Source organism: Eurosta solidaginis, chromosome 5 (assembly GCF_040869045.1).
Source record: "Eurosta solidaginis isolate ZX-2024a chromosome 5, ASM4086904v1, whole genome shotgun sequence".
In the NCBI taxonomy this organism is placed as follows: Eukaryota; Metazoa; Arthropoda; class Insecta; order Diptera; family Tephritidae; genus Eurosta; species Eurosta solidaginis.
The window spans coordinates 174,282,436-174,307,295 of NC_090323.1; the positions used below are offsets into that span (position 1 = coordinate 174,282,436).

Genomic DNA, 24,860 nt, shown 5'->3' on the forward strand with positions numbered 1-24,860 from the left:
ACAAATTGTCATTAATATCTTTTAACGAGAGTCCGAGGAGAGTTGTAGTTCCAACATGGTTGGAAAGATATATGGGTACTAGAGGCATTAGCTTCAAGCGAGACATAAATTGGGTTTGTCGAGGTCGATTCTGGACAAATAAGAAGCAGTTTAACGTATTACAGTATCTAAATCGAATTTGAGCTAGAGTTACGCGCGTCTACCTGGGTAGGTTGCTCTTCTCAACTGCGAGCTTAAAGTATTTGTCTTTGGGAAGAAGGTTCAGCGGGTATTTGTTGAAATAGCAATTTGAAGACTTTTTGTGCAAGTCTATGAGGGCCTTTTTTGATTATTTTCCTCGTACGGCTGATTTCTTGAGTGACACATTTCTTCATGGTACTTACGGAGATGAGTACTTAATTTTCAGGGAGGTGGGGCCCCTTTAATCAGATGTCTGTGAGCAGTTTTTTTGATTGTGGAGTGATGCTACTGTAAGCGACTTTACACAGTGTTATATAAACAAAATTTACTTCAACTTCCAATTTAGCTAACAAAAAGTAATCAACAACAAAAAATAGCTTTCCAACAACAAAATGATGTGACAATACAAATTAAAAAATTAAAAATAACGCACACACACATACATATGTTAAACTCATTCACGAAAGAAACGATACCTTCCGGATCAGATAGACTGGTCGAATGTGAGCTCTCTGTTGAATCGGTTAGTTCAGAATCAGTTTCATCATATTCCGTTATACGCGATAGATTATGTACATCCAGCTGTTCGCTTCTACTATCAATTATTGGCAGTTCATTATCAGATATGGCAGCTGCTAGGCGCACAAACATATGTTTTTTTTTTTTTTACATATAGAAACGAGAAACAGCACAACAATGGTGGATATATGAAACGCCAGGTAAATGATACCGTTTCAAGTATTTTACATTCAAAATTATTTTCAATTTGGGTATGAAGTTTGATATTTAGTACATAAATTTATAATAAAGTGAAGTGGAAAAACGTTTTTGTGTAAAAAAGCCAAACACAAAGAAAAATTTAAAATTGTGAATACACAAAGGCAGTGAATGAATGGCAGTGTGGTGAGTGTTGAACTCAATAGTGTTGGAAAATATTTGGCTGAATTTAAAATGAAAAAGGGAATATGAAGAATGTAGTTTAACGACCATGTGAACCTAATTAACATTGAAAACAATAACACGATCACAAACGAAACATTGGGATTCCACAGTAAAAAAAGAAGGATGCGAAAAGAAAATTTAAATTATATAGTATAAGTGAAAAAATACTTAAAAAAGTTACACTGTGCAACGGGATTTTCGTTGGCGTAATAATTCCAGCTCTGAATAAAGATCCTGATGCATATAGTAAAATCTTAACTATTAAAAGTTTGCTATTCAGAGGCGATGAATTTTGCTGATGCTAAGATAAGCATCGGCTGCCATTCAATGCAGTTTATAAGTTCTGCGCTGACGGTGGAAATATCTGGCGAGCTGTGATAGGACAAAATGGTTCCTTTGATAGAGCTAATGGCTTGAAATGTTTCAAAACAAGTAAGGACGGGACTGTCTTCGGCTGTGCCGAAGACTTCATACCTTTCATGAATGGGGCTAAACAATAATCTTATCCCATTCGTAATCTTCAAATAATCGGCTGTATACGATAAGAAATATATAGTGAACAGCTGTACATACCTAAACGATTTTTAAGATAAATATAAAATAAACAAGTAAAGGTGTCTAAGTTCGGATGTAACGAAATATTATATACTCAGAGTGAGCTTCAATTGTACATTTCATTTCAGATAAATTACTTTTCTACATAACACGTGGCACCAACCGTTTAAAAAAAATGTCTCCCCATTTCCTCTTACAATAAAACTTGATAAGTGAAATATCGTTGATTCAAAACTAATTTTTGCTAAGTTATAGTTTATTATTCTAGTCTACGACCCTTTTAAACTTGTTTTATATCTAAGGTGCCGTGGTTTTATACCGATCCCGTCCATTTTTACTAGAAATATTTTCTGCTATAAGGAAAATATGTGCACCCAATTTTATTACTATCCGCTAATTTTTCTTCGAGTTATGGCTGCCGAAACATAGAAAATTGCTTAGTCATAAAAGGGGCGGTGCCACACCCATTTTCAAAAATGTTTGTGTTTTCAAATTTAATGTTATAATTCAATTTAGAAATTAAAATTCTATTGACACAAAGCTCTTTTTCGCTAAGATATAGCTTATTATTTTCGTCTACGACCCTTTTAAAAATCTTTTATATAAAAGTAGGCGTGGTCTTTAACCGATCTCGTCCATTTTTCCTAGAAATATTTTCTACTATAAGGAAAATATGTGTACCCAATTTTATTATGATCCGTTAATTTTTCTTCGAGTTATGGCTGCCGAAACATAGAAAATTGCTTAGTCATAAAAGGGGCGGTGCCACGCCCATTTTTTTAAATTTGAAGTTTTTCCTATTTATTGTTATAAATCCACTTGGGAAATGAAATACCATTTTGTTCGTCCACGACCCTTTTAAAAATCTTTTATATAAAATTGGCCGTGGTCCTTAACCCATTTCGTTAATTTTTCTTCAAAGCATTCCTTATAGTAAAGGCAACCTCTCTACCGAATTTTGTTACGATAGGTTTACCGATTTTTGATTTATGATTAATAATATTTGTAAAACTGATTTTATCCGAAGTGGGAGGTGCCACGCCCATTTTAAAAAAATTTCCAAATTTTTATCAAGTCTCAACATCAGTCTACATGTCAAATTTCAACATTCTAGGTGTATTATTTACTAAATTATCAGGTTTTTTGTGTTTTCCAAAGTTTTATATATATAAAAAGTGGGCGTGGTTATCATCCGATTTCCCTTATTTTCAATACCAATCTATTCTGGGTCCAGATAAGCTAGTGTACCAAATTTCTTGAATATATCTCAATATTTACTCAAGTTATCGTGCTAACGGACGGACGGACGGACCGACATGGCTCAATCAAATTTTGTTTCGATACTGATGATTTTGATATATGGAAGTCTATATCTATCTCGATTCCTTTATACCTGTACAACCAACCGTTATCCAATCAAAGTTAATATACTCTGTGTGCAAAGCACGCTGAGTATAAAAATAGGTAGGTACTTTGTGTGAGGATGCAAAGTTTCACGTTTTTTGTGGTCTGCATGTAAAAACTATGACTACGAGTCACGTATATATGAACAATATATGACGTAAACGTAATTGGGGAATAGGAATTTCGAATTTTCGAACTCAGCTGTTTTGTGAATTGAAATTTCGTTGCGCATTTCTTATTTCGTTTATAAAATTGAAAAGTTTAATTATTGTTGCAAATTAAGAAATAAAAGATAAACAATGCACAGTATTGCATTTCATGTGTTATTCACATAAATGAGTAATGAATTTGTGCCACAGCAACATCAACAGAGGAGCATAAGAAGAAGAAGACGGCGGTAACACAAATTCAGCAAAGCAATTTTCTGGCGGCCAAGTCGAGTTGAGTTCGTCTTTCGCCATATGCCAAAATCTATTTAAGCCTTCTTAAAAATCCTTGCGCAATTTCTGGTTTGGCTGCATCAAATATACCAAGAGCTCTTCTGTTGCTTATGATATACTTTTCTACTTAAAATAAAGACTATTGTGGTTGTTGTTGTTGTTGTATTAACAGTGAGAATATTGTGGTAGAACGTACATTCATATTTTAGCACAAATTTGTACAAATAAGTGTGCTTTCTTAAAAGAACCAATTTCCTTTAACTATTTTGATGCATTCCCTTTAATTTAACAAGTGAAAAAACTCCTATGAAATGGCAGAGAAATCTCCCTCTCCCTCACATTCATAATACCTACTTTTCTTCCATAACCGGTTTCCGCTTTTTCGAACATTTTCCAGAATAGGAAGAAAGGGAGAAGTGAAAAAACTCACAAGGAATTTTTATTTAGAATACGAGGAATGGGAGAAGGGAAAAAACTCGCACGGAATTTTTGAATTTAGAATCGGGCTGTATATATACGACCGATCTCATCAATTTTGTCACACAACAATATGTGCAATATGCGAAAGCATATGGTGAAGTTTGAAGCTTCAATCTGATGAATTGAGGAAGATATGACAAAAATCCTGTTTTTCTTTTTTTAGTGGTCCGATCCGGCCGGTTCCCACAAATTTCTAATCGGACACCTAAATATACCTGCTCACCAAATTTTATCAAGATATCTCAAAAATTGAGGGACTAGTTTGCATACAAACAAACAGACGGATAGCCGGACATGGCTAAATCAACTTAGCTCTTCATCCTGATTATTTCGGTATACTTAATGGTGGGTCTATCTATTTTCCTTTAAGGACTTAGAATTTTGAGATTCGAGCCAAAGTTAATATACCATTTCATTTTCATGAGAGTTATAAAAATAGTCCTCTTGAAATTTTACTATATATACACACAAACAAGGCCTGTTGCTCTAACATGTATTTAAATTCGAAAAATATTGCAGGCTTTACAGTCAGAGTTGGAATCAATTATTTTCAAAATGTTGCACAGAGTTAGTTAGGCTATCTTATGCCTAATGTGTTTAAAAAAAAAAAATGTTTAAAATATATTTTCTATACCATTCGCTTGATCCTTCGATTGGTCCGATTTTACTTCAACACGTATAATTTTCGTTGGTGTATTATCAATGTGATTTTCAATTTTATCTGAGATTCTATATATGAAAAAGAAATTCAATTACAAAACGAATAATTTTTTTTTTTTTTTTTTTTTTTTTTTGTAAATATAAATACTCAACCTGATTTGACTAGAAGGACGACGTTTGACACGTTTATTGCTAGTACTACGCAATTCTTCCAAAAATTTGGCCATTTTACGATCGGCTACATCGATACAAGTTTGACCGGCATAATTGCGTACATCCATATCGGCCATAGCATTAACAAGCATTTCGGCTGCCTCTTTTTGTCCCCAATGTGCTGACGCATGTAATGGCGTCCAACCATCATTATCCTGTTTATCGACATTAGCACGTCCGGCGAGTAGTAAACTTATAACCTAAAGTCAAATAAATAAAAAAAATGTTTTAATATTTTAAATTCAAAAATAAATCAAAACAAATTTGCTCATCACCTTTGTATAACCCTTAGCTGCTGCAACATGCAACGCTGTGGCACCAGTTTTTGGATGCGGCCGATCAACTTCGGACGCATCACTGCGCAACCATTTTTTGGCATCACTCAACATTAATTGCTCTTCCGCTTGTCGCGCCTTCTCACAGTCGATATTATGTTCAGTCATTACCTTTTGCATGAAATCCATCATCGGCAAATGTTGTATATCGACAGCCAAGTCCACGGCCAAATCACCATCGCTATTTACAGTGGCCGGATCGGCACCATGTTCCACTAAATAACGTGCTATGCTCACAAATCTGCATGAAAAATTTAAAAAAAAAAAAAAAAAACAAGAAATATTATTTTGCAAATGCAAGTGCGATTAGTAAAGCGTTCAGTTAAATGCGAATGTGGTAACAGAAAACAACAAATGAATATTCAAAGCATTAATATAGATCACCTTCAAATTAACAAACAGCAAAAATGATTTCCAAATTGTATTAGGTTTTTTTTTTTTTTTGTATTCTAGGAATTTATAAACGGAAAGGGAGGGTGGAGCTATATTAGAAGTCCACGCAAGTGGGGAAAGCTTCTGACCGCCATTTACCAGGGAATGGCCAGAGGGTTTCGTTTGCACGCGGTTAAAGCTGATCACTACTGCCGGTCGTTTGCGGTGAGAATCCTCTGGGTAGTCACTGAGCGAGGGCACTCCCACGTAATCGCTTTAAGGGCTAGCTTGGTGATTTCATCGCATCGACGAGGCTGCAATCGGGCGTCTGTCGTGAACCATGCGGCTTGCTGTAGGTTTATACGTGCAAGTAAGTACTTTCACCCCGCTGAGCGGGCTGAAAACCACACTTCAATGAAAACCAAAAGGGAGCCTCGGATAAAAGGACAACCTTTAACTGTTTACGACCCCTGCAAATGTTTAAAGGACTATGATTTGAGGATATGTAACTGGAATGTCCGTTCCTTAAATGGGATGGGTGCAGATTCCTGGCTGGTTGATGCCCTCGTGGAGGTAAAAACTGATATCACCGCCATCAGAAATGCGATGGACAAACAATTGCAAAAAACTATCAACAATTGTGACATTTTCTGAAGTGGTCATGAAAAAAGTGCAATTTCGGTGTCGCATTCGTATTGGGAGATAGAATTTGTCCCCATGTACTGACGTTTCCGCCTGTGGACGAGCGTCTCGCCGATATCCGAATAAGAGCGAAATTTTGTAAAATATCGTTCATCTGTGCTCTCGCACGATGTACCTCGTACAAATATTCATCAAGCTCAAGGTTGTCCCTCCATCGATAAACACGCAGATCGACACAGTTGTGATAAACGGGCGGGTATGCCTCCAATGATTTAGATGTGCGCTCGATTCGAGGACCTAACATAAACTCGGGTCATTTTCTCGTCGCAGCCAAAATACGTGCCCGCCCTTGCGCGACTAAAAACAGAAGCAAAAAAAAAACAAGGAAAGGTAGACATCGAATGGCTGCAATTGCAACAGACTGGCAATGATTTCGCAACTCGACTCTAACACGTGCTTTTTGAGAGCACAAGTCACCCCGACTCCATAGGTTTCCATTCCAGCAGTGGGAGCATATCTCTAAAGCACATCGTACCACCGTCGAGGAAAAAATTAGTTACCGGCGAAAAACAACTGGTACGACGAAGAATGCCGCATTGCAACCCAAAGAAAAAACGCTGCCCACAGAGCCACGTTAAAAGCGATCGCAACAAGAAGGTGTGAAAAGGGAAGCGGTACGCCTAAACAGAAAGGCGTGAGTACGAGGAGCTTGAGCTGCTAGCCACCAGGAATAACGCCCACAAATTTTATCAAAAAATTCGGCGACAAGCGTAAGGTTTTTAGTCCTGTAAAAACGAAAACGGCGACCTGGTAACTGATGTCCAGAGACTACACTTAACCCCAGCGGGTTAAGGGGCTTAGAATATACCCGCGATAGGTATGCCTGTCGTGACAGGCGACTAAAATACCAAGTTCATACGAGGGGTTGCATGATTATGGAATTAATGCCCCCCCCCCCCCCCCCCGGTTTTGATGAATAGCAATAGCCAGATTAAACAACAAAAAGGCCACGGGCCCTTATGGATTGCCTGCGGAGCTATTTAAAAACTGCGGCCAGGATTTGGTAAGAAGCATCCATCAGCTTCTTTGCAAAATAATGTAGGACGAGTACTTTGTAATCTTTGCTCCTTTTCCAATCCACAAGAGGGGGGATACTGCAAACTGCGCCAACTATCACGGAATCAGCCTTCTTAATATCGCATGTAAGGGACTGTCAGTCTTATTATGCGAAAGATTGAAGCCCACCGTGTACCGGCTGGTTGGACGTTGAGCAACACCATCAGCTCGGTCATCCCCCAGCTGGTTAAGGGGCTTAGAATATAGCCGCGGCAGGTATACCTGTCGTTAGAGGCGATTAAAATACCAAATCGATTTAAGGGGTTGTGTAGCGCAACCCTTTCAAGGTGTTTCCAGCGCAAAACATAGCTTCTCCAACCCAATTGTCAACCTCACCTACCTATGGCGGGTCCTGTTACTTTAACAGCCGAGGCTCTGGCGATCCCAAGTTCCTCATGGTATATGGCCTTGAAGGTTTCATGTGGTCAATCGTTCCCGAGATAGTCGGGCTAAGACACCAGCCCATGGCGCTTGTTACCGGAACGTAGCGGAGCTGCATCCGGCAAAGGACTATCAACATCGATAACACTCCCCAAGGCATTCGGGGACTGTCCTTACCGCTACAACAACAACAACAGCTCAGTAAGAATTGAGAATGACCACTCTGAGCCGTTCGAAACTAAGCGAAATTTCAGTGACTCCGTTCCGTGTACAGCACAGAGTCAACAGGTCTCCGCCCTGGCAACCACGCCACTGTTGTCAACCATAACAACGCCAGTCTAAAAATCCAGTGAAGAATCCCTCTTGCCAATAAATGCTACTTTGGACTAAGCAGGCAATTGAAAAGTAAAGTCCTCTCTCGGCAAACGAAAATCGCGCTCTACAAGTTACTTCTCGTACCCGTCCTGCTTTGGTGCAGAAGCATGGACCATGAAAACATCATGTGTGAAAAGTAAAAAATAATTACTTCATTAAACGAAATTGTTATTCCATTAGGCTTTTGTCGTAGTTTGAAATTTTTTTTTTAATAAATTTTACATTTCATTGTTTTCAGAAGTGCAATACCATCGATTTTCCTTTAAGTTAAGCTTACTCACCCGCATGAGGCTGTGGCATGTAAAGGTGTCCAACCTTCATTATCTTGTTTGTTTATATCAGCGCCATGTTCGATTAGAAATTCTACCATCTCAAGATTATCATCAATGCAGGCCTAAAATTAATGAAAAAATAAAAGATAATTAGATGGTCAGCGTTTATAGCGTTTATCAGCAAATAATCACCAGAAAATGAAGGAGTGATTCCTATACACAAAAACCTTAAGTGCAATGTTAACACTTTTCGGAGTGATATCAGAACTAATTTTTGAGTCAACGCTGCTGCTCGTTGGTTTGAGTAATAGCAGATGTGAATAGTCAGCCGAAGGTCGAAGCAATACCATTTTTTTGTTTTTTGTGTTTTTTATACTCAGCGTGCTTTGCACGTAGAATATATTAACTTTGATTGGATAACGGTTGGTTGTACAGGTATAAAGGAATCGAGATAGATATAGACTTCCATATATCAAAGTCATCAGTGTCGAAGAAAAATTTTATTGAGCCATGCCCGTCCCTCCGTCCGTCCGTCTATCCCTTAACACGATAACTTGAGTAAATATTGAGATGTCTTTCTTCACCAAATTTTTGGTACACGAGCTTATCTGGACCCAGAATAGATTGGTATTGAAAATGAGCGAAATCGGATGATAACCACGCCCACTTTTTATATATATAACATTTTGAAAAACACAAAAAACCTGATTATTTAGTAAATAATACACCTAGAATGTTGAAAAATTTTTTTTTAAATGGGCGTGGCACCGCCCACTTGTGATAAAAGCAATTTTACAAATATTATTAATCATAAATCAAAGATCGTTAAACCTATCGTAACAAAATTCAGCAGAAAGGTTGCCTTTACTATAAGGAACGCTTTGAAGAAAAATTAACGAAATCGGTTAAGGACCACACCCACTTTTATATAAAAGATTTTTAAAAGGGTCGTGGACGAATAAAATAAGCTATATCTTTGCAAAAAAAATAGCTCTATATCAATGGTATTTCATTTCTTAAGTGGATATATAACAATAAATAGGAAAAACTTCAAATTTAAAAAAATGAGCGTGGAGCCGCCCCTTTTATGACTAAGCAATTTTGTATGTTTCGGGAGCCATAACTCGAAGAAAAAATTTACATATCGTAACAAAATTGGGTACACATATTTTCATTATATCAGGAAATATTTCTAGAAAAAATGGACGAGATCGGTGAAAGACCACGCCCACTTTTATATAAAAGATTTCTAAAAGGGTTGTAGAAGAAAATAATAAGCTATATCTTAGCTAAAAAGACCTTTGTATCAATAGAATTTTACTTTCCAAATTGAATTATAACATTAAATTGGAAAACACTAAAATGTTTGAAAATGGGTGTGGCACCGCCCCTTATTTGTCTAAGCAATTTTCAATGTTTCGGGAGCCATAACTCGAAGAAAAAATTTACATATCGTAACGAAATTGGGTACACATATTTTCATTATAGCAGGAAATATTTCTAGTAAAAATGTATAAGATTGGTTAAAGACCACGCCCACTTTTATATAAATAACTTTAAAACAATAAGTTAAATCTTAGCGAAAAATAGTTTTGTACCAATCGTATTTTTATTGTACTGTTATATCTTATTTTAAAATAAAAAGTAGGGAAATCCCAATATCTGAAGGAAAACTGCATTATTACCCGCTCAAGGTCATTGGTGTTAGCCTCTGTATCGGTTTTGCTTCTTTTCAACGGAAATTATTTCAGAATAGAACCATATGTATTAGGGTGGGTCAAATTTATTATTGAAAAGGCACATCCAGTTTCTGAATCTACGGGTCATACTAAGTAATATTGCCCATGAGATCATAGGTCTGAAATGAATTTCGAGCCTCCCTAATTTATTTTTGTTAGAAAATCTTTTGGGCTATTTAAAAATTGAATCTGCAATATGGAAAAGTACAATATTCGTCGCTATAGGGCGCTTTCCTACTATTTTTCGCTTTTTATCCCTTATTTTTGGGGAAAATCGACGAATTTGTTGCAAAAATCGACGAACATTTTACTTTCCATATTGCAAATTCAATTTTTAAATAGCCCAAAATATTTTCAAACAAAAATAATAATAAAAATTTCTAAAAAAAAAAATATTTTCTAACAAAATTATGGAGGCTCGAAATTCATTTCAGACCTATGGTCCCATGGACAATATTACTCAGTATGACCCATACATTCAGAAACTGGATGTGCACCTGAAGTTTTTTTCCCCATACAATTTGACCCGCCCTAATATGTATATGTATTATTGCGCAGCCTTTTAACACTATTAAGTACACAAAATACACAACAACAGCATTTCAAGTGTACATCTGGGTATGTAATGTTCGGTTTCACCCGAACTTAGACTTCCTTACTTCTTTTTTTTTTTTTTTATATAACTTAAATTCTATTTATATATAGAATAGTTTTATATCAGCACTTCTTGAAGAAAAAATTCACTCTATTTTAGTTTGTATATAAAATAACACAACAAATTGCGGTTTTGAGATCAACAACAGCTGTTAAATCCGTTCGATGCACTGCGACAATTATTTAGATCTATTGTGTTTGACCTTTTAGCCTACCACTATTTGTGGTGGCTTTTAATGTATTTGTGTACCTCTTCAGGCTCCATATCCCAAAGAGATAAATAGTCACGCCACCTTGATATGAGATTATCTGCTTGAACAGAGCGACGCATTCGTAGAGGGTGTGAACCGGCGTTTCTTCCTCCAGATCGCAAAAGCTACAGATTTGTGTATCGGATAGATTTAACTTACTTAGGTGATATCCTAGACTACAGTGTCCCGTATAGTCCCAGTGGGAATTCGTATACCCTCTGCTTAGATTTATGAGTTTGGCTGATACTCTCGTTGCTGGAAGTATTAACAATTGGCCAATGGTCATTTAATCCAAGCTTGTCTGAACTGCTTTATTTCCCAATTACTAATGGTTTGCCTAGTGTGTGCCTTTGTGAGTCAACTGAGGGGCTCTGAACCATCAAAGTCTGCTAAAGTAACCTACTAGGCTAGGTAGTCTGCATGTTCACTACCTTTATGTCTCTTATGACCGCGAACCCATCCTAACAAACCCTTGTTTTTGGCTACTAGATCATTTGGTCATCCAATGTATTCATCCAATTGCTTAGAAGCTGGATGTCTCACAAAATGAGGATACACCTGAAAGACAAGCCTTTTCGTAGAAATTTTCTACCGCAAGCTTCTATCACATCGGTTTCTGCTTGAAAAAATAGTGGAGTAGCATCTTAGTGGTATCGATTTCTTGAAGTTTAGTCCGTAGATTTTTATATAGTTTTATTGGCATCAAATTTTTATGCATCCGTGAATCAGACCTCTGAGTAATAGTCAGCATATGGATTCCCTGCTTGCCAAAGAGTTATGTGTATAATATATACCTAAAAATTTAGTGAGGTTCTGAGCGTAGGGCCATTACGAATTTCTATGAATATGGGATATTCTATGAATTTTCTTTTTACTTTCAAATTCCTTGTTATTCTTGCGCTCTTTCGCTCAGAAATACTTTGAAGTATTAGTGCAGCAAGTGTTGCCTCTTCCTCTATTACAAAATACAAGAGAGGTATTCCAACTAAGGCACTAAGTATATCAACGTCTCCTGTTCTCATTCCAATACAAACTAGTCGTTGCAGTTTGATTAATTTCAGGAATCACACGTGATTATTGGGCTGACAACATAGTAAATGTCCAGTATACAATTTCGGTGGATATCCCCATGTTTTTCCATAGAGTCGAGTGCAGGAGAAAAATGCTCTTGTTGCTTCGTTTAAAGTAGCATGTACATTAGCATTCCATGTGAGAGTTCTGTCCAGAGTAACCCCTAATTATTTTTCTTCCATTGAAAATCGGATTTTCATTCCACCCTGGCATGGTTCTAGAATGGATAGTTCTCTTCTCCGGGTAAAAGGCACTAGGGCAGTTTTGTTAGGATTGATACAGTCCTTCGTTACCACTCCAACTTTCCATGATGCGAATATATATCGTTACCTCATGCACCACCGCCGTAATTTGCTTACTCTTGTGTGTCAAAGAGGAAATCCCCTAATGGCCAATCAGTTGGCCGTCCCAGCTCAAAACTTATTTTTCTTCAAATCCTTTGATACCTTGATGTGTGGTGTTATCGAAAGCCCTTGAGATGCCAACAAAAGCGCAGCATATTTTTAGACTCCAAAGCCTTTTAATTTTTTTCCGTGAAGCTCTGAATAGTCGTCTCTGTGTATTTTCTTGACTAATTGGCAAATTGAATCCCACACAGAGGGAGTTTGTTTAGGTTTACCTCCCTAATATGCTGATCCAAAATTTTGGCCATACCCTTTAGGACAACAAACTGCAGATAATTCGTCGATACGCGAGGGCAGTTGCTCGGGTTTTTCTGGCTTTGGTATGAGTACGACCTCGTAACATTTGTTTACCAGTGTGGAAAGTAGCCGAGCAGTACAGATGCCTTATATATGAAGAAAGGAAAAGCTAGAGCGAGAGATAGATCCCATCCGGTTCTGATAACTTGAATGGGCTGCTAGAATGTTTTCTCCACCAATTATGGTCGGCAAGCTTCCCATCATATGAGAGTATATGTAGCACGATATACAGTCCGGAAAGTGAATGGTAGCACGAATCTCTCATTTCTGCGATCTTTAGAGACGGTATTTTGGAGATGCACCACCGTTGGAATACTAGACTATCTACGCATCCACTTAACTAACCGGTACACCGGTCGGGTATCCAAAATACTTAAGGCGTTTTCTTTTCTGAATAATGTCACACTCTTATATTCTAACTTTCGAACTAGGCCACCTGAAGCTATGCAAAATGGCTATTTTTCTAGTAATGAGGCCCATATTCTTACTCAGTGGAAAATATTTTATTAAAAAACTCACAAACTCACGAGAGATCTCAGAAGAACCAAATGCGGCGACAATATTTTTAGAAAAGAAAACGCCATTAGTTTGTCCATAAGAAAGATTTTGGAAATAAATAAAAAGCAAAAATATTCTATGCGGTAAACTTAAATAGAAAACAAAAACAACTAAATGAATTCGCAACAAAAACAATGATGATGTCATCGCTTCTTCCAGCGCTGGGCAACGATGAATGGCTATTGTGTTGTTGTTGTAGTTGTTATTGAGGAAGGTGGTTCATGTGATGGAAAAATGTGTTTCACACATCTTTTACCTACACCGAAAGTACAAATAAGAGCAAAGTAAAAAAGCAAATCAAAAAAAATGTCTTTTAAATTTAAATAAAAAAAGTGTGTATATTAAAATACAAAGGAAAAAAAGTAAGCGGGTCTAAGTATCAGGTGTAGTCGAACACTATATACCCCGCTGTCGATTTTCATATCATCTATCCTTAATGAAAGTGGGGGTGGTTGCCGACCGATTTTACCAATTTGCAACCAATATATAGCTTAAATCAAGAAACGCACTTTTGGTTAGTTTTACATATATTCACACTTTTAAATTTTGATTAACGGTTTGTAAAAGTTTTAAAATCTATTCACATAACTTCAGTTGTTAATTGCACCATATGCTAAATTCATTAGTCAAAGTTCATCAGTTTATCAACATTCCTTATATTCGAATAATGCCATAATTCCCATTGTTCGAAGTTTTCGATATCGATTTTGCCTATTTTCATTACCAATATATTCTGACACCAAAAAAATCTACATGTTCCACATTTTATAAAAATATCTCAACATTTGTTAAAATTATTATTATGCTAAGGGTTATGTTTATTTTCGAAAAATGTAGTTAAATTCGTGACATGCGTATTAGGCCCGGTCCCCCCCAGAAATCCAGAAAACAAAAATTCAGAAACACATTTTTTCAGAAAACATTAGTCAGAACCCTTTTTTCAGAAAGCTAAAACTCAGAAACAGAAATTCCGAAATCAAAATTCAGAAGTTGCGCAAAATTTAATGTTTTTTTACTGTCTGATTACTTTCTGAATTTTGACTTCTGAAATTTGTCTTATGAATTTTTTTTTCAGCCTGGAACACAGCAACGTCGAAAGAAGGTGTTATATCCAATCGAATCGTGGCTATCATCCGATTTCGCTCATTTTCAATACCAATCTATTCTGGGCCCAGTAAGCTCGTGTACCAAATTTGGTGAAGATATCTCAATATTTACTCAAGTTATCGTGTTAACGACGTGCGTAAAGCTGACAGACCCAAGTGCTCAAAAATAAGTTTAAGTTGTTTGAGAATTAAGTGCATTTTAGGTGCTATTTAGGGCCACAAAAGATAATTTAGGTGCTCATTTGGTTTTCGAGATATTCGCAAAAAAGTGTGGGTCTGCTAGGTTAACGTCAAGCTAGCAGACCCACAACTTAAATTTCATTTTATTTTAAATAAAAAATATATCAAAATTAGGAGCTATTTAGGTGCTTTTTAGGGCCACAAAAGATAATTTAGGTTTTCATTTCGTTTTCGAGATATTCGCAAAAAGGTGTGGGTCTGCTAGGTTAACGTCAAGCTAGCAGACCCAAAATTTAAATTTCATTTTTTTTAAATAAAAAGTATATCAAAATTAGGAGCTATTTAGGTGCTTTTTAGGGCCACAAAAGATAATTTAGGTTTTCATTTCGTTTTCGAGATATTCGCAAAAAGGTGTGGATCTGCTAGGTTAACGTCAAGCTAGCAGACCCACAACTTAAATTTCATTTTATTTTAAATAAAAAATATATCAAAATTAGGAGCTATTTAGGTGCTTTTTAGGGTCACAAAAGATAATTTAGGTTTTCATTTCGTTTTCGAGATATTCGCAAAAAGGTGTGGGTCTGCTAGGTTAACGTCAAGCTAGCAGACCCAAAATTTAAATTTCATTTTTTTAAAATAAAAAGTATATCAAAATTAGGAGCTATTTAGGTGCTTTTTAGGGCCACAAAAGATAATTTAGGTTTTCATTTCGTTTTCGAGATATTCGCAAAAAGGTGTGGGTCTACTGGGTTAACGTCAAGCTAGCAGACCCACAATTTAAATTTCATTTTTTTTAAATAAAAAGTATATCAAAATTAGGAGCTACTTAGGTGCTTTTTAGGGCCACAAAAGATAATTTAGGGCCACAACTTAAATTTCATTTTATTTTAAATAAAAAATATATCAAAATTAGGAGCTATTTAGGTGCTTTTTAGGGCCACAAAAGATAATTTAGGTTTTCATTTCATTTTCGAGATATTCGCAAAAAGGTGTGGGTCTGCTAGGTTAACGTCAAGCTAGCAAACCCACAACTTAAATTTCATTTAATTTTAAATAAAAAATATATCAAAATTAGGAGCTATTTAGGTGCTTTTTAGGGCCACACAAGATAATTTAGGTTTTCATTTCGTTTTCGAGATATTCGCAAAAAGGTGTGGGTCTGCTAGGTTAACGTCAAGCTAGCAAACCCACAACTTAAATTTCATTTAATTTTAAATAAAAAATATATCAAAATTAGGAGCTATTTAGGTGCTTTTTAGGGCCACAAAAGATAATTTAGGTTTTCATTTCGTTTTCGAGATATTCGCAAAAAGGTGTGGGTCTGCTAGGTTAACGTCAAGCTAGCAAACCCACAACTTAAATTTCATTTAATTTTAAATAAAAAATATATCAAAATTAGGAGCTATTTAGGTGCTTTTTAGGGCCACAAAAGATAATTTAGGTTTTCATTTCGTTTTCGAGATATTCGCAAAAAGGTGTGGGTCTGCTAGGTTAACGTCAAGCTAGCAAACCCACAACTTAAATTTCATTTAATTTTAAATAAAAAATACATCAAAATTAGGAGCAATTTAGGTGCTTTTTAGGGCCACAAAAGATAATTTAGGTTTTCATTTCGTTTTCGAGATATTCGCAAAAAGGTGTGGGTCTGCTAGGTTAACGTCAAGCTAGCAGACCCAAAATTTAAATTTCATTTTTTTTAAATAAAAAGTATATCAAAATTAGGAGCTATTTAGGTGCTTTTTAGGGCCACAAAAGATAATTTAGGTTTTCATTTCGTTTTCGAGATATTCGCAAAAAGGTGTGGGTCTGCTAGGTTAACGTCAAGCTAGCAGACCCAAAATTTATATTTCATTTTTTTAAATAAAAAGTAGATCAAAATTAGGAGCTATTTAGGTGCTTTTTAGGGCCACAAAAGATAATTTAGGTTTTCATTTCGTTTTCGAGATATTCGCAAAAAGGTGTGGGTCTGCTAGGTTAACGTCAAGCTAGCAGACCCACAATTTAAATTCCATTTTTTTTAAATAAAAAGTATATCAAAATTAGGAGCTACTTAGGTGCTTTTTAGGGCCACAAAAGATAATTTAGGGCCCTTCTTAGGGCCAAAAAAGATAATTTAGGTTTTCATTTAGTTTTCGAGATATTCGCAAAAAGGTGTGGGTCTGCTAGGTTAACGTCAAGCTAGCAGACCCACAATTTAAATTTCATTTTTTTTAAATAAAAAGTATATCAAAATTAGGAGCTATTTAGGTGCTTTTTAGGGCCACAAAAGATAATTTTGGTTTTCATTTCGTTTTCGAGATATTCGCTAAAAAGGGTGGGTCTGCTAGGTTAACGTCAAGCTAGCAGACCCACAACCTAAATTTCATTTTATTTTAAATAAAAAATATATCAAAATTAGGAGCTATTCAGGGCCACAAAAGATAATTTAGGTTTTCATTTAGTTTTCGAGATATTCGCAAAAAGGTGTGGGTCTGCTAGGTTAACGTCAAGCTAGCAGACCCACAATTTAAATTTCATTTTTTTTAAATAAAAAGTATATCAAAATTAGGAGCTATTTAGGTGCTTTTTAGGGCCACAAAAGATAATTTAAGTTTTCATTTCGTTTTCGAGATATTCGCAAAAAGGTGTGGGTCTGCTAGGTTAACGTCAAGCTAGCAGACCCCAAATTTAAATTTAATTTTTTTTAAATAAAAAGTATATCAAAATTAGGAGCTATTTAGGTGCTTTTTAGGGCCACAAAAGATAATTTAGGTTTTCATTTGGTTTTCGAGATATTCGCAAAATGGTGTGGGTCTGCTAAGTTAACGTCAAGCTAGCAGACCCACAATTTAAATTTCATTTTTTTTTTTTAAATAAATTATCTTTTGTGGCCCTAAAAAGCACCTAAATAGCTCCCAATTTTGATATATTTTTTATTTAAAATAAAATGAAATTTAAGTTGTGGGTCTGCTAGCTTGACGTTAACCTAGCAGACCCACACTTTTTTGCGAATATCTCGAAAACTAAATGAAAACCTAAATTATCTTTTGTGGCCCTAAAAAGCACCTAAATAGCTCCTAATTTTGATATACTTTTTATTTAAAAAAAATGAAATTTAAATTGTGGGTCTGCTAGCTTGACGTTAACTTAGCAGACCCACACCTTTTTGCGAATATCTCGAAAACGAAATGAAAACCTAAATTATCTTTTGTGGCCCTAAAAAGCACCTAAATAGCTCCTAATTTTGATATACTTTTTATTTAAAAAAAATGAAATTTAAATTGTGGGTCTGCTAGCTTGACGTTAACCTAGCAGACCCACACCTTTTTGCGAATATCTCGAAAACGAAATGAAAACCTAAATTATCTTTTGTGGCCCTAAAAAGCACCTAAATAGCTCCTAATTTTGATATATTTTTTATTTAAAATAAAATGAAATTTAAGTTGTGGGTCTGCTAGGTTAACGTCAAGCTATCTCGAAAACCAAATTAGCACCTAAATTATCTTTTGTGGCCCTAAATAGCACCTAAAATGCACTTAATTCTCAAACAACTTAAACTTATTTTTGAGCACTTGGGTCTGCCAGCTTTACGCACGTGTGTTAACGGACAGACGGACGGACGGACATGGCTCAATAAAATTTTTTTTCGATACTCATGATTTTGATATATGAGTCTATATCCATCTCGATTCCTTTATACCTGTACAACCAACCGTTATCCAATCAAAGTTATAATACCCTGTGTACAAGTACAGCTGGGTATAAAAACTAAAAGGCAATAATAGAAAGAAAACTGCAGCAATTTTCAGCTGGAGGCAAGACATATCGGAAACGCAAGATAAAATATAAAAACTTCGTTTTTTAATATTGTAATTTCATTTAAAAAAGATAAACGCGAAAAGATTTAATTAATTACATGCTTTCTATTGCGCATAATTAAAAAATTTTAGATTGTACTACTTTTTCTTTATCCATAATTCCTTTCAAATAAATAAAATTTTCTGAATTTAGAGAAAAATTTAACGATTTCTCTGTCGTCTGATTATTTTCTGAATTTTTGACTTCTGAAATTCCAGTTCTGAAATTTGACATGTGAAATTAGACTTCTGAGTTTTAACCTATGAATTTTGTCTTTCTGAAAAAAGGGTTCTGACTAATGTTTTCTGAAAAAATGAGTTTCTGAATTTATGGGGGCACCATTAGGGCCAACTTTAAAGGCGAAGTTTATCTGACTTATATTGTTTTGTTGATTTTCTGACAGGGTGGATAAATGATGTATGTATATTGGAACGAATTTCCGTCACTCTTTGTCAAAATTGGTTTCGGGGGTCAGAATATACCCGCGGTAGGTATGCTTGTCGTAAGAGGCGACTAAAATACCAGATTCAAGGGGCTGTGTAGCGCAACCCTTTCAGGTTGCCAGCGCAATATATAGCTTCTCCAAACCCAATTCTCAACCTCACCTATCCGCGGTGAATCCTGTTTCACTAACAGACGAAGCTATGGCGACCCCAAGCTCCTCATGGAACTTGGGGTGGGGAGGGAGGAATGGCCTGAAGGTTTAATGTGGCCATATAAATCGTTCCCGAGATGGTCGGGCTAGCACTTAATGGTGCTGTTACCGAAGCGTACCGGATCTGTATCCGGCAAAGGACCATCACATCGATAAAACTTCCCAAAGCCTTCGGGGAGTAACCTTATTGCTACAACAACAACAACAGACAGCCCGGTTTCGTCGTTGTGCCATCATCAGTGTCGACTTTCGTTCTGATTTGTTGTTGTCGTTTGTCTTGTATTTATAGTTCGTAGGTATATGAACAGGTATTGTCAAAATGGATGTTTGTGTCTATATCAATATATTTAAAAAAAAAATATATATATATATATGTATACCAAATTTGGTAAAAAAATTTCCATTTTTCGAAAATTTCGATATAAAAAAGTGCCTGATGTTATAGTAGTGCGATTTTTTTTTCTTTTTCAACACCAATCAGTTATGAGGTTATATACATAAACATGTGTATCAAATTTGAGGAAGATATCTCAATTTTTAATCAAGTTATTACAGCTTGTATACAAGTACAGCTGGGTATAAAATAATATTTTCAACCAATAATTCGCAAAGCTCGTTTAATCATGAGCTGCCTGCTTGAGCAATAGACTATTTATGTTATTTTTATTTTAATTGCTAACGTACGCTGCACGCATTGTTTAAATTTTATAGCTCAAATTTTGATAACGGAAATCAAATATGAAAAGGGAATGGTACGAAACAAAAAACAATAAATTATTTATATTTTAGCAAACCGTCGTCATGTATAAATATATGTAAGTATGCATAATACTAAACTTTTGAAGGAATGTTTAAACGCCGCCGAATGCTACACTAAAAGAAAAAAGCTGGTAAAATGAACGGAATTACGGGTCAATACAACCGATATTTCTCGCAATTTTTATTTATCACAAATAACTTGAATCAACTTCGCACACATTGTTGAGTCTGAATAAAGTATGAAAACAGTCAAATAAAACAAGAAAAATCTTTAAATTAAATCACAGCTATTTAAAAAAATACACAACTTTTTTTCTAAAGATTTTGATGTTGCTTTTTCCAGACCTTGTGCCCAGGATTTTCGGTGTAGTGGGCGTAGCACACTACCATCAGATTAAGATGACCGCCTAGCTCCGCTATGTTAGCTTACAATTATGTGACATTAGCCGTGTTTTTCTACACGCGTATACGTTTACTTATGCGCGTAAAAAAACGCTTATCCTCGCTTAGATAAAGCTTAGGAGACCCATCTAGCAGCAGTGGTTAAACAACTAGCTACATCACAGGGTGTACCGAAAAGCGGAGACACAACCCTCTGATGGCTATAGTGTATAACATATAGCTGAATCGGCTGCGATGAATAGTGGATACACACCATTTTTAGAGGTGAAACATAGAATTAGCGTTGAGGTGTAACCTAGACACATATTTCAGTTACATCTGAGTGTAATGCGTATTGAAATTTAGTAGGACAAGTTTTATGCGCAGCAATTTCAGAGGTGTAATTAAAGTTTGACGCTTAGCAGTCCATATAAAGTTTAAGCGTAAAAGTTACATCTATAGATGTAAAAAAAAAACACAGCTATTAATAAGATTAACAATGAAAACAGTTAAAATAACAAATTTCCGTCAACATTAGGCTGTTAATATTAAACAGATATCTGTGGCACGACAGTAATAAGTCTGCGTATGTTTCGCTTTGATGCATTTGCGTAGTTAACAGTTATTGGCTGTTGAAATGACAATTGGAATCAGTTGTTTTAACAAATAAAAATAGATTGATTGAAAATCGGTCACTTTTACAGAATATTGTTAACTTGATATTAGCTGTTTTTTTTTTAACGGTTTTATTTAGGATGACTTGACAAGGCTGGCTGGTTGGATGGCTGGCACGAATTTTGTAATTGAAATTTAAGTAACTTCCCGATAAGCTACAAGCTTGAAACTTGGAATATAGTTCAGAACCGGACGACTAGGCAATAATAAGAAAAAAAATGCTGCTAGGTGGGGCAAGGATCGATAAATTCACAAAAATCGTATTTGTGGTCCGATTTGGCTCATATTTGGAACACATAATACATACAAGAATAGAAAGCGACCTATGGAAAAAATCACCGATAGGTGATGCAAGGATCGAGATATTCACAAAAATCGTATTTGTGGTCCGATTTGGCTCATATTTGGAACACATAATAAATACGAGAATAGAAAGGGACCTATGAAAAAATCGCCGCTAGGTGGCGCAAGGATCGAGATATTCACAAAAATCATATTTGTGGGCCGATTTGACTCATATTTAGAACAAATATTACATGCAATCCAGTAGAGATGATATCAAAATATCTTGGAGTTGGAGGAGGGACAAGCATACGTGGCGCAGAGTCGAGTAATTTTCAGGAAAGTCCTAGCAGTAATGAGTCACAAAATGAACTAAATATATTGAGAAATAATAGGCAAATAAATAAAACCTTAAAACTTGAAAATAAAATAATTAAAAAACAATGTTTAAGTTAAACCGTTTTATTGAAAACAATACTTACATGAAGTAATAATAATACTAAAAGCTAGAAAATAATTAGGTAGGTCCTAGGTACTATTCATCACACTCGTGATCAATCTAGGGCATTGATCAGACAATTAAATAAAAGCGTTGGACGCGTAAATTTCTATTGATAGTCATATATAAGACCAACTGAACCCTAATGACGTTTTTAGAAATTTCACGCATCCAACGCTTTTATTTAATTGTCTGATCAACGCCCTAGATTGATGAGGAGTGTGATGACTAGTACCTAGGACCTACCTAATTATTTTCTATCTTTTAGTATTATTATTTCTTCATGTAAGTATTGTTTTCAAAAAAACCGTTTAACTTAAAACTTTTTTTTTATTTTTTTTATTACATATAGACTTTTACGCTTAAACTTTATATGGACTGCTAAGCGTCAAACTTTAATTACACCTCTGAAATTGCTGCGCATAAAACTTGTCCTACTAAATTTCAATACGCATTATACTCAGATGTAATGTGCGGCCACCGTGGTGTGATGGGTAGCGTGCTCCGCCTATCACACCGTATGCCCTGGGTTCAACTCCCGGGCAAAGCAACATCAAAATTTTAGAAATAAGATTTTTCAATTAGAAGAAAATTTTTCTAAGCGGGGTCGCCCCTCGGCAGTGTTTGGCAAGCACTCCGGGTGTATTTCTGCCATGAAAAGCTCTCAGTGAAAACTCATCTGCTTTGCAGATGCCGTTCGGAGTCGGCATAAAACATGTAGGTCCCGTCCGGCCAATTTGTAGGGAAAATCAAGAGGAGCACGACGCAAATTGGAAGAGAAGCTCGGCCTTAGATCTCTTCGGAGGTTATCGCGCCTTACATTTATTTTTTTTATTTTAACTGAAATTTGTGTCTAGGTTACACCTCAACGCTAATTCTATGTTTCACCTCTAAAAATGGTGTGTATCCACTATTCATCGCAACCGATTCAGCTATATGTTATACACTATAGCCATCAGAGGGTTGTGTCTCCGCTTTTCGGTACACCCTGTGATGTAGCTAGTTGTTTAACCACTGCCACTGGATGGGTCTCCTAAGCATTATCTAAGCGAGGATAAGCGTTTTTTTAAGCGCAAACGTAAACGTATATGCGTGTAAAAAAACGGCTATTAACAGTTATTCTTCTGTGGAAATAGCTAAATAAATTTGTTTTCTTTACAAAAAACTTGGTTGAATTAACCATAATGCGATATATTTTTCTGAATGTCTGTTAATTCAAGAACAGCCAACTTAATTTTTTTACTTTACTAGCTTCATTTTTTTCGGTGTAGTAACGCAGACTAGGGATTCAGCTGCTTGCCATTCAGCTGTTTGATTTTATTTGTGTCTGTGTTATCAATTTATATGAAAAAAATAACAATGCCGGTTAACATATGCGAATATTTCAGTAATATTTATATATAATAAAATATGAGAAATGCGATGGGTATTAAGAGAGTATTATAAAAATATGTGGCACGTAAATATGTGCACTGAAAACAAAAAAAATATTGGTGTTAGTCTAACAGAACATGAAAAGAAAATTTTATCACTGAGTTGCAGATCTGCACACCATAATTTTTCTTGAATTAGAGATCCAGTGACAGACCATTTTCCAAAAAATCTTATTCTTCAAGTGATTTTGGCACATTTTGGTAGCTTTTTGCCTGGGTAAATATTTAGCACACTTTTTTCCCTGGAACCGAACAAAAAATCTTATTTATTGAGCGATTTATCTAAAATTTGGTACATAGATAGCTTTTTGCCAAAATAGATATTTAGGCAACTTTTTCCGGAAAGTGGACTGACCGGAATACTATGAATTTGTTAATATTTTCAATATTATTAAGAAATAGTTTCAATAAGGTGGATCAGGCGCTTCGAGATGTGCATGCCTGGTAATTTGTCGTCGCACTATGACACCTCTGCCGAAAAACTCTGGTAAAATTAAAATATTTCATGAAAGCGTTCGATAAACCTGATAAATGTTTATAATAGAACATTTTCCAGGGATTACGAATAAATGACTTTAACTTAACAGAAAACACTACGGACTCATTCAGTCTATACTGCTTTCGTATATTGCACAATTAATTTAAGGTGTAAAAAAATTTAAATCCGTCTTTTTATACTGAGCTGAGCAGAGCTCACAGAGTACATTAATTTTGTTCGCATAACGGTAATCCGTAACGGCATAAACTAATCGAGATAGATATAGAATTCTATATATCAAAATGATCTGGGCGAAAAAAGAAATTCATTTAGCCATGTCCGTCCGACTGTCCGTTAACACGATAACTGGAGTAAATTTTGAGGTATCTTGATAAAATTTGGTATGTACGTTCCTGGGCACTCATTCCAGATCGCTATTAAAAATTAACGAAATCGGACTACAACCACGCCCACTTTTTCGATATCGAATATTTCTTAAGACCGAAGAAGTGCGATAATTCATTACCAAAGACGGATAAAGCGATGAAACTTGGTAGGTGGGTTGACCTTGTGACGCAGAATAGAAAATTAGTAAATTTTTGGACAATGGGCGTGGCACTGCAGACTTTTAAAAGAAGGTAATTTAAAAGTTTTGCAAGCTATAATTTGGCAGTCGTTGAAGATATCATAATGAAATTTGGCAGGAACGTTACTCCTATTACTATATGTGTGCTAAATAAAAATTAGCAAAATCGGATGATGAAAACGCCCAAATTATAACAAAAATAAATTATTATCTTTACAGTATATAAGTACTGTAACAGTAATGATATGGTGCAATAAAATACAAAAATAAAAGAAAATTTCAAAATGGGCGTGTCCCCGCCCTTTTTCATTTAATGTGTATAGAATACTTTTAATGCCATAAGTCGACAAAAATGTACCAATCCTTGTGAAATCTGGTAGGGGCATAGATTCTGTGACGATAACTGTTTTCTGTGAAAATGACCGAAATCGGTTGAAGCCACGCCCAGTTTTTTATAAACAGTCGACCGTCTGTCCTTCCGCTCGGTCGTTAACACGATAACTTGAGCAAAAGCCAATATATCTTTACTAAACCTAATTCACGTACTTATCTGAACTCATTTTATCTTGGTATAAAAACTGGCCGAAATCCGACTATGACCACGCCCACTTTTTCGATATCGAAAATTACGAAAACTGAAAAAATGCC

General features: G+C 35.6%; 1 protein-coding gene across 20 annotated transcripts in view; it reads right to left on the reverse strand.

Annotated features, from left to right (window-relative positions):
• Mbs (Myosin binding subunit) overlaps positions 1-24,860 on the reverse strand; it is a 277,656-nt gene that overhangs the window by 170,027 nt on the left and 82,769 nt on the right. For 18 of the 20 annotated variants that reach the window (XM_067757376.1, XM_067757383.1, XM_067757387.1 and 15 more), the window contains 5 exons: positions 8,377-8,489; positions 5,150-5,450; positions 4,815-5,074; positions 4,636-4,730; positions 657-812 (listed from right to left, as the gene is read on the reverse strand). In XM_067757376.1, the coding sequence (XP_067613477.1) occupies positions 657-812; positions 4,636-4,730; positions 4,815-5,074; positions 5,150-5,450; positions 8,377-8,489 (925 nt within the window). Of the gene's footprint in view, positions 1-656; positions 813-840; positions 1,177-4,635; positions 4,731-4,814; positions 5,075-5,149; positions 5,451-8,376; positions 8,490-24,860 lie in introns of those variants that run through there. The other 2 variants (XM_067757386.1, XM_067757380.1) reach the window with 2 other exon arrangements.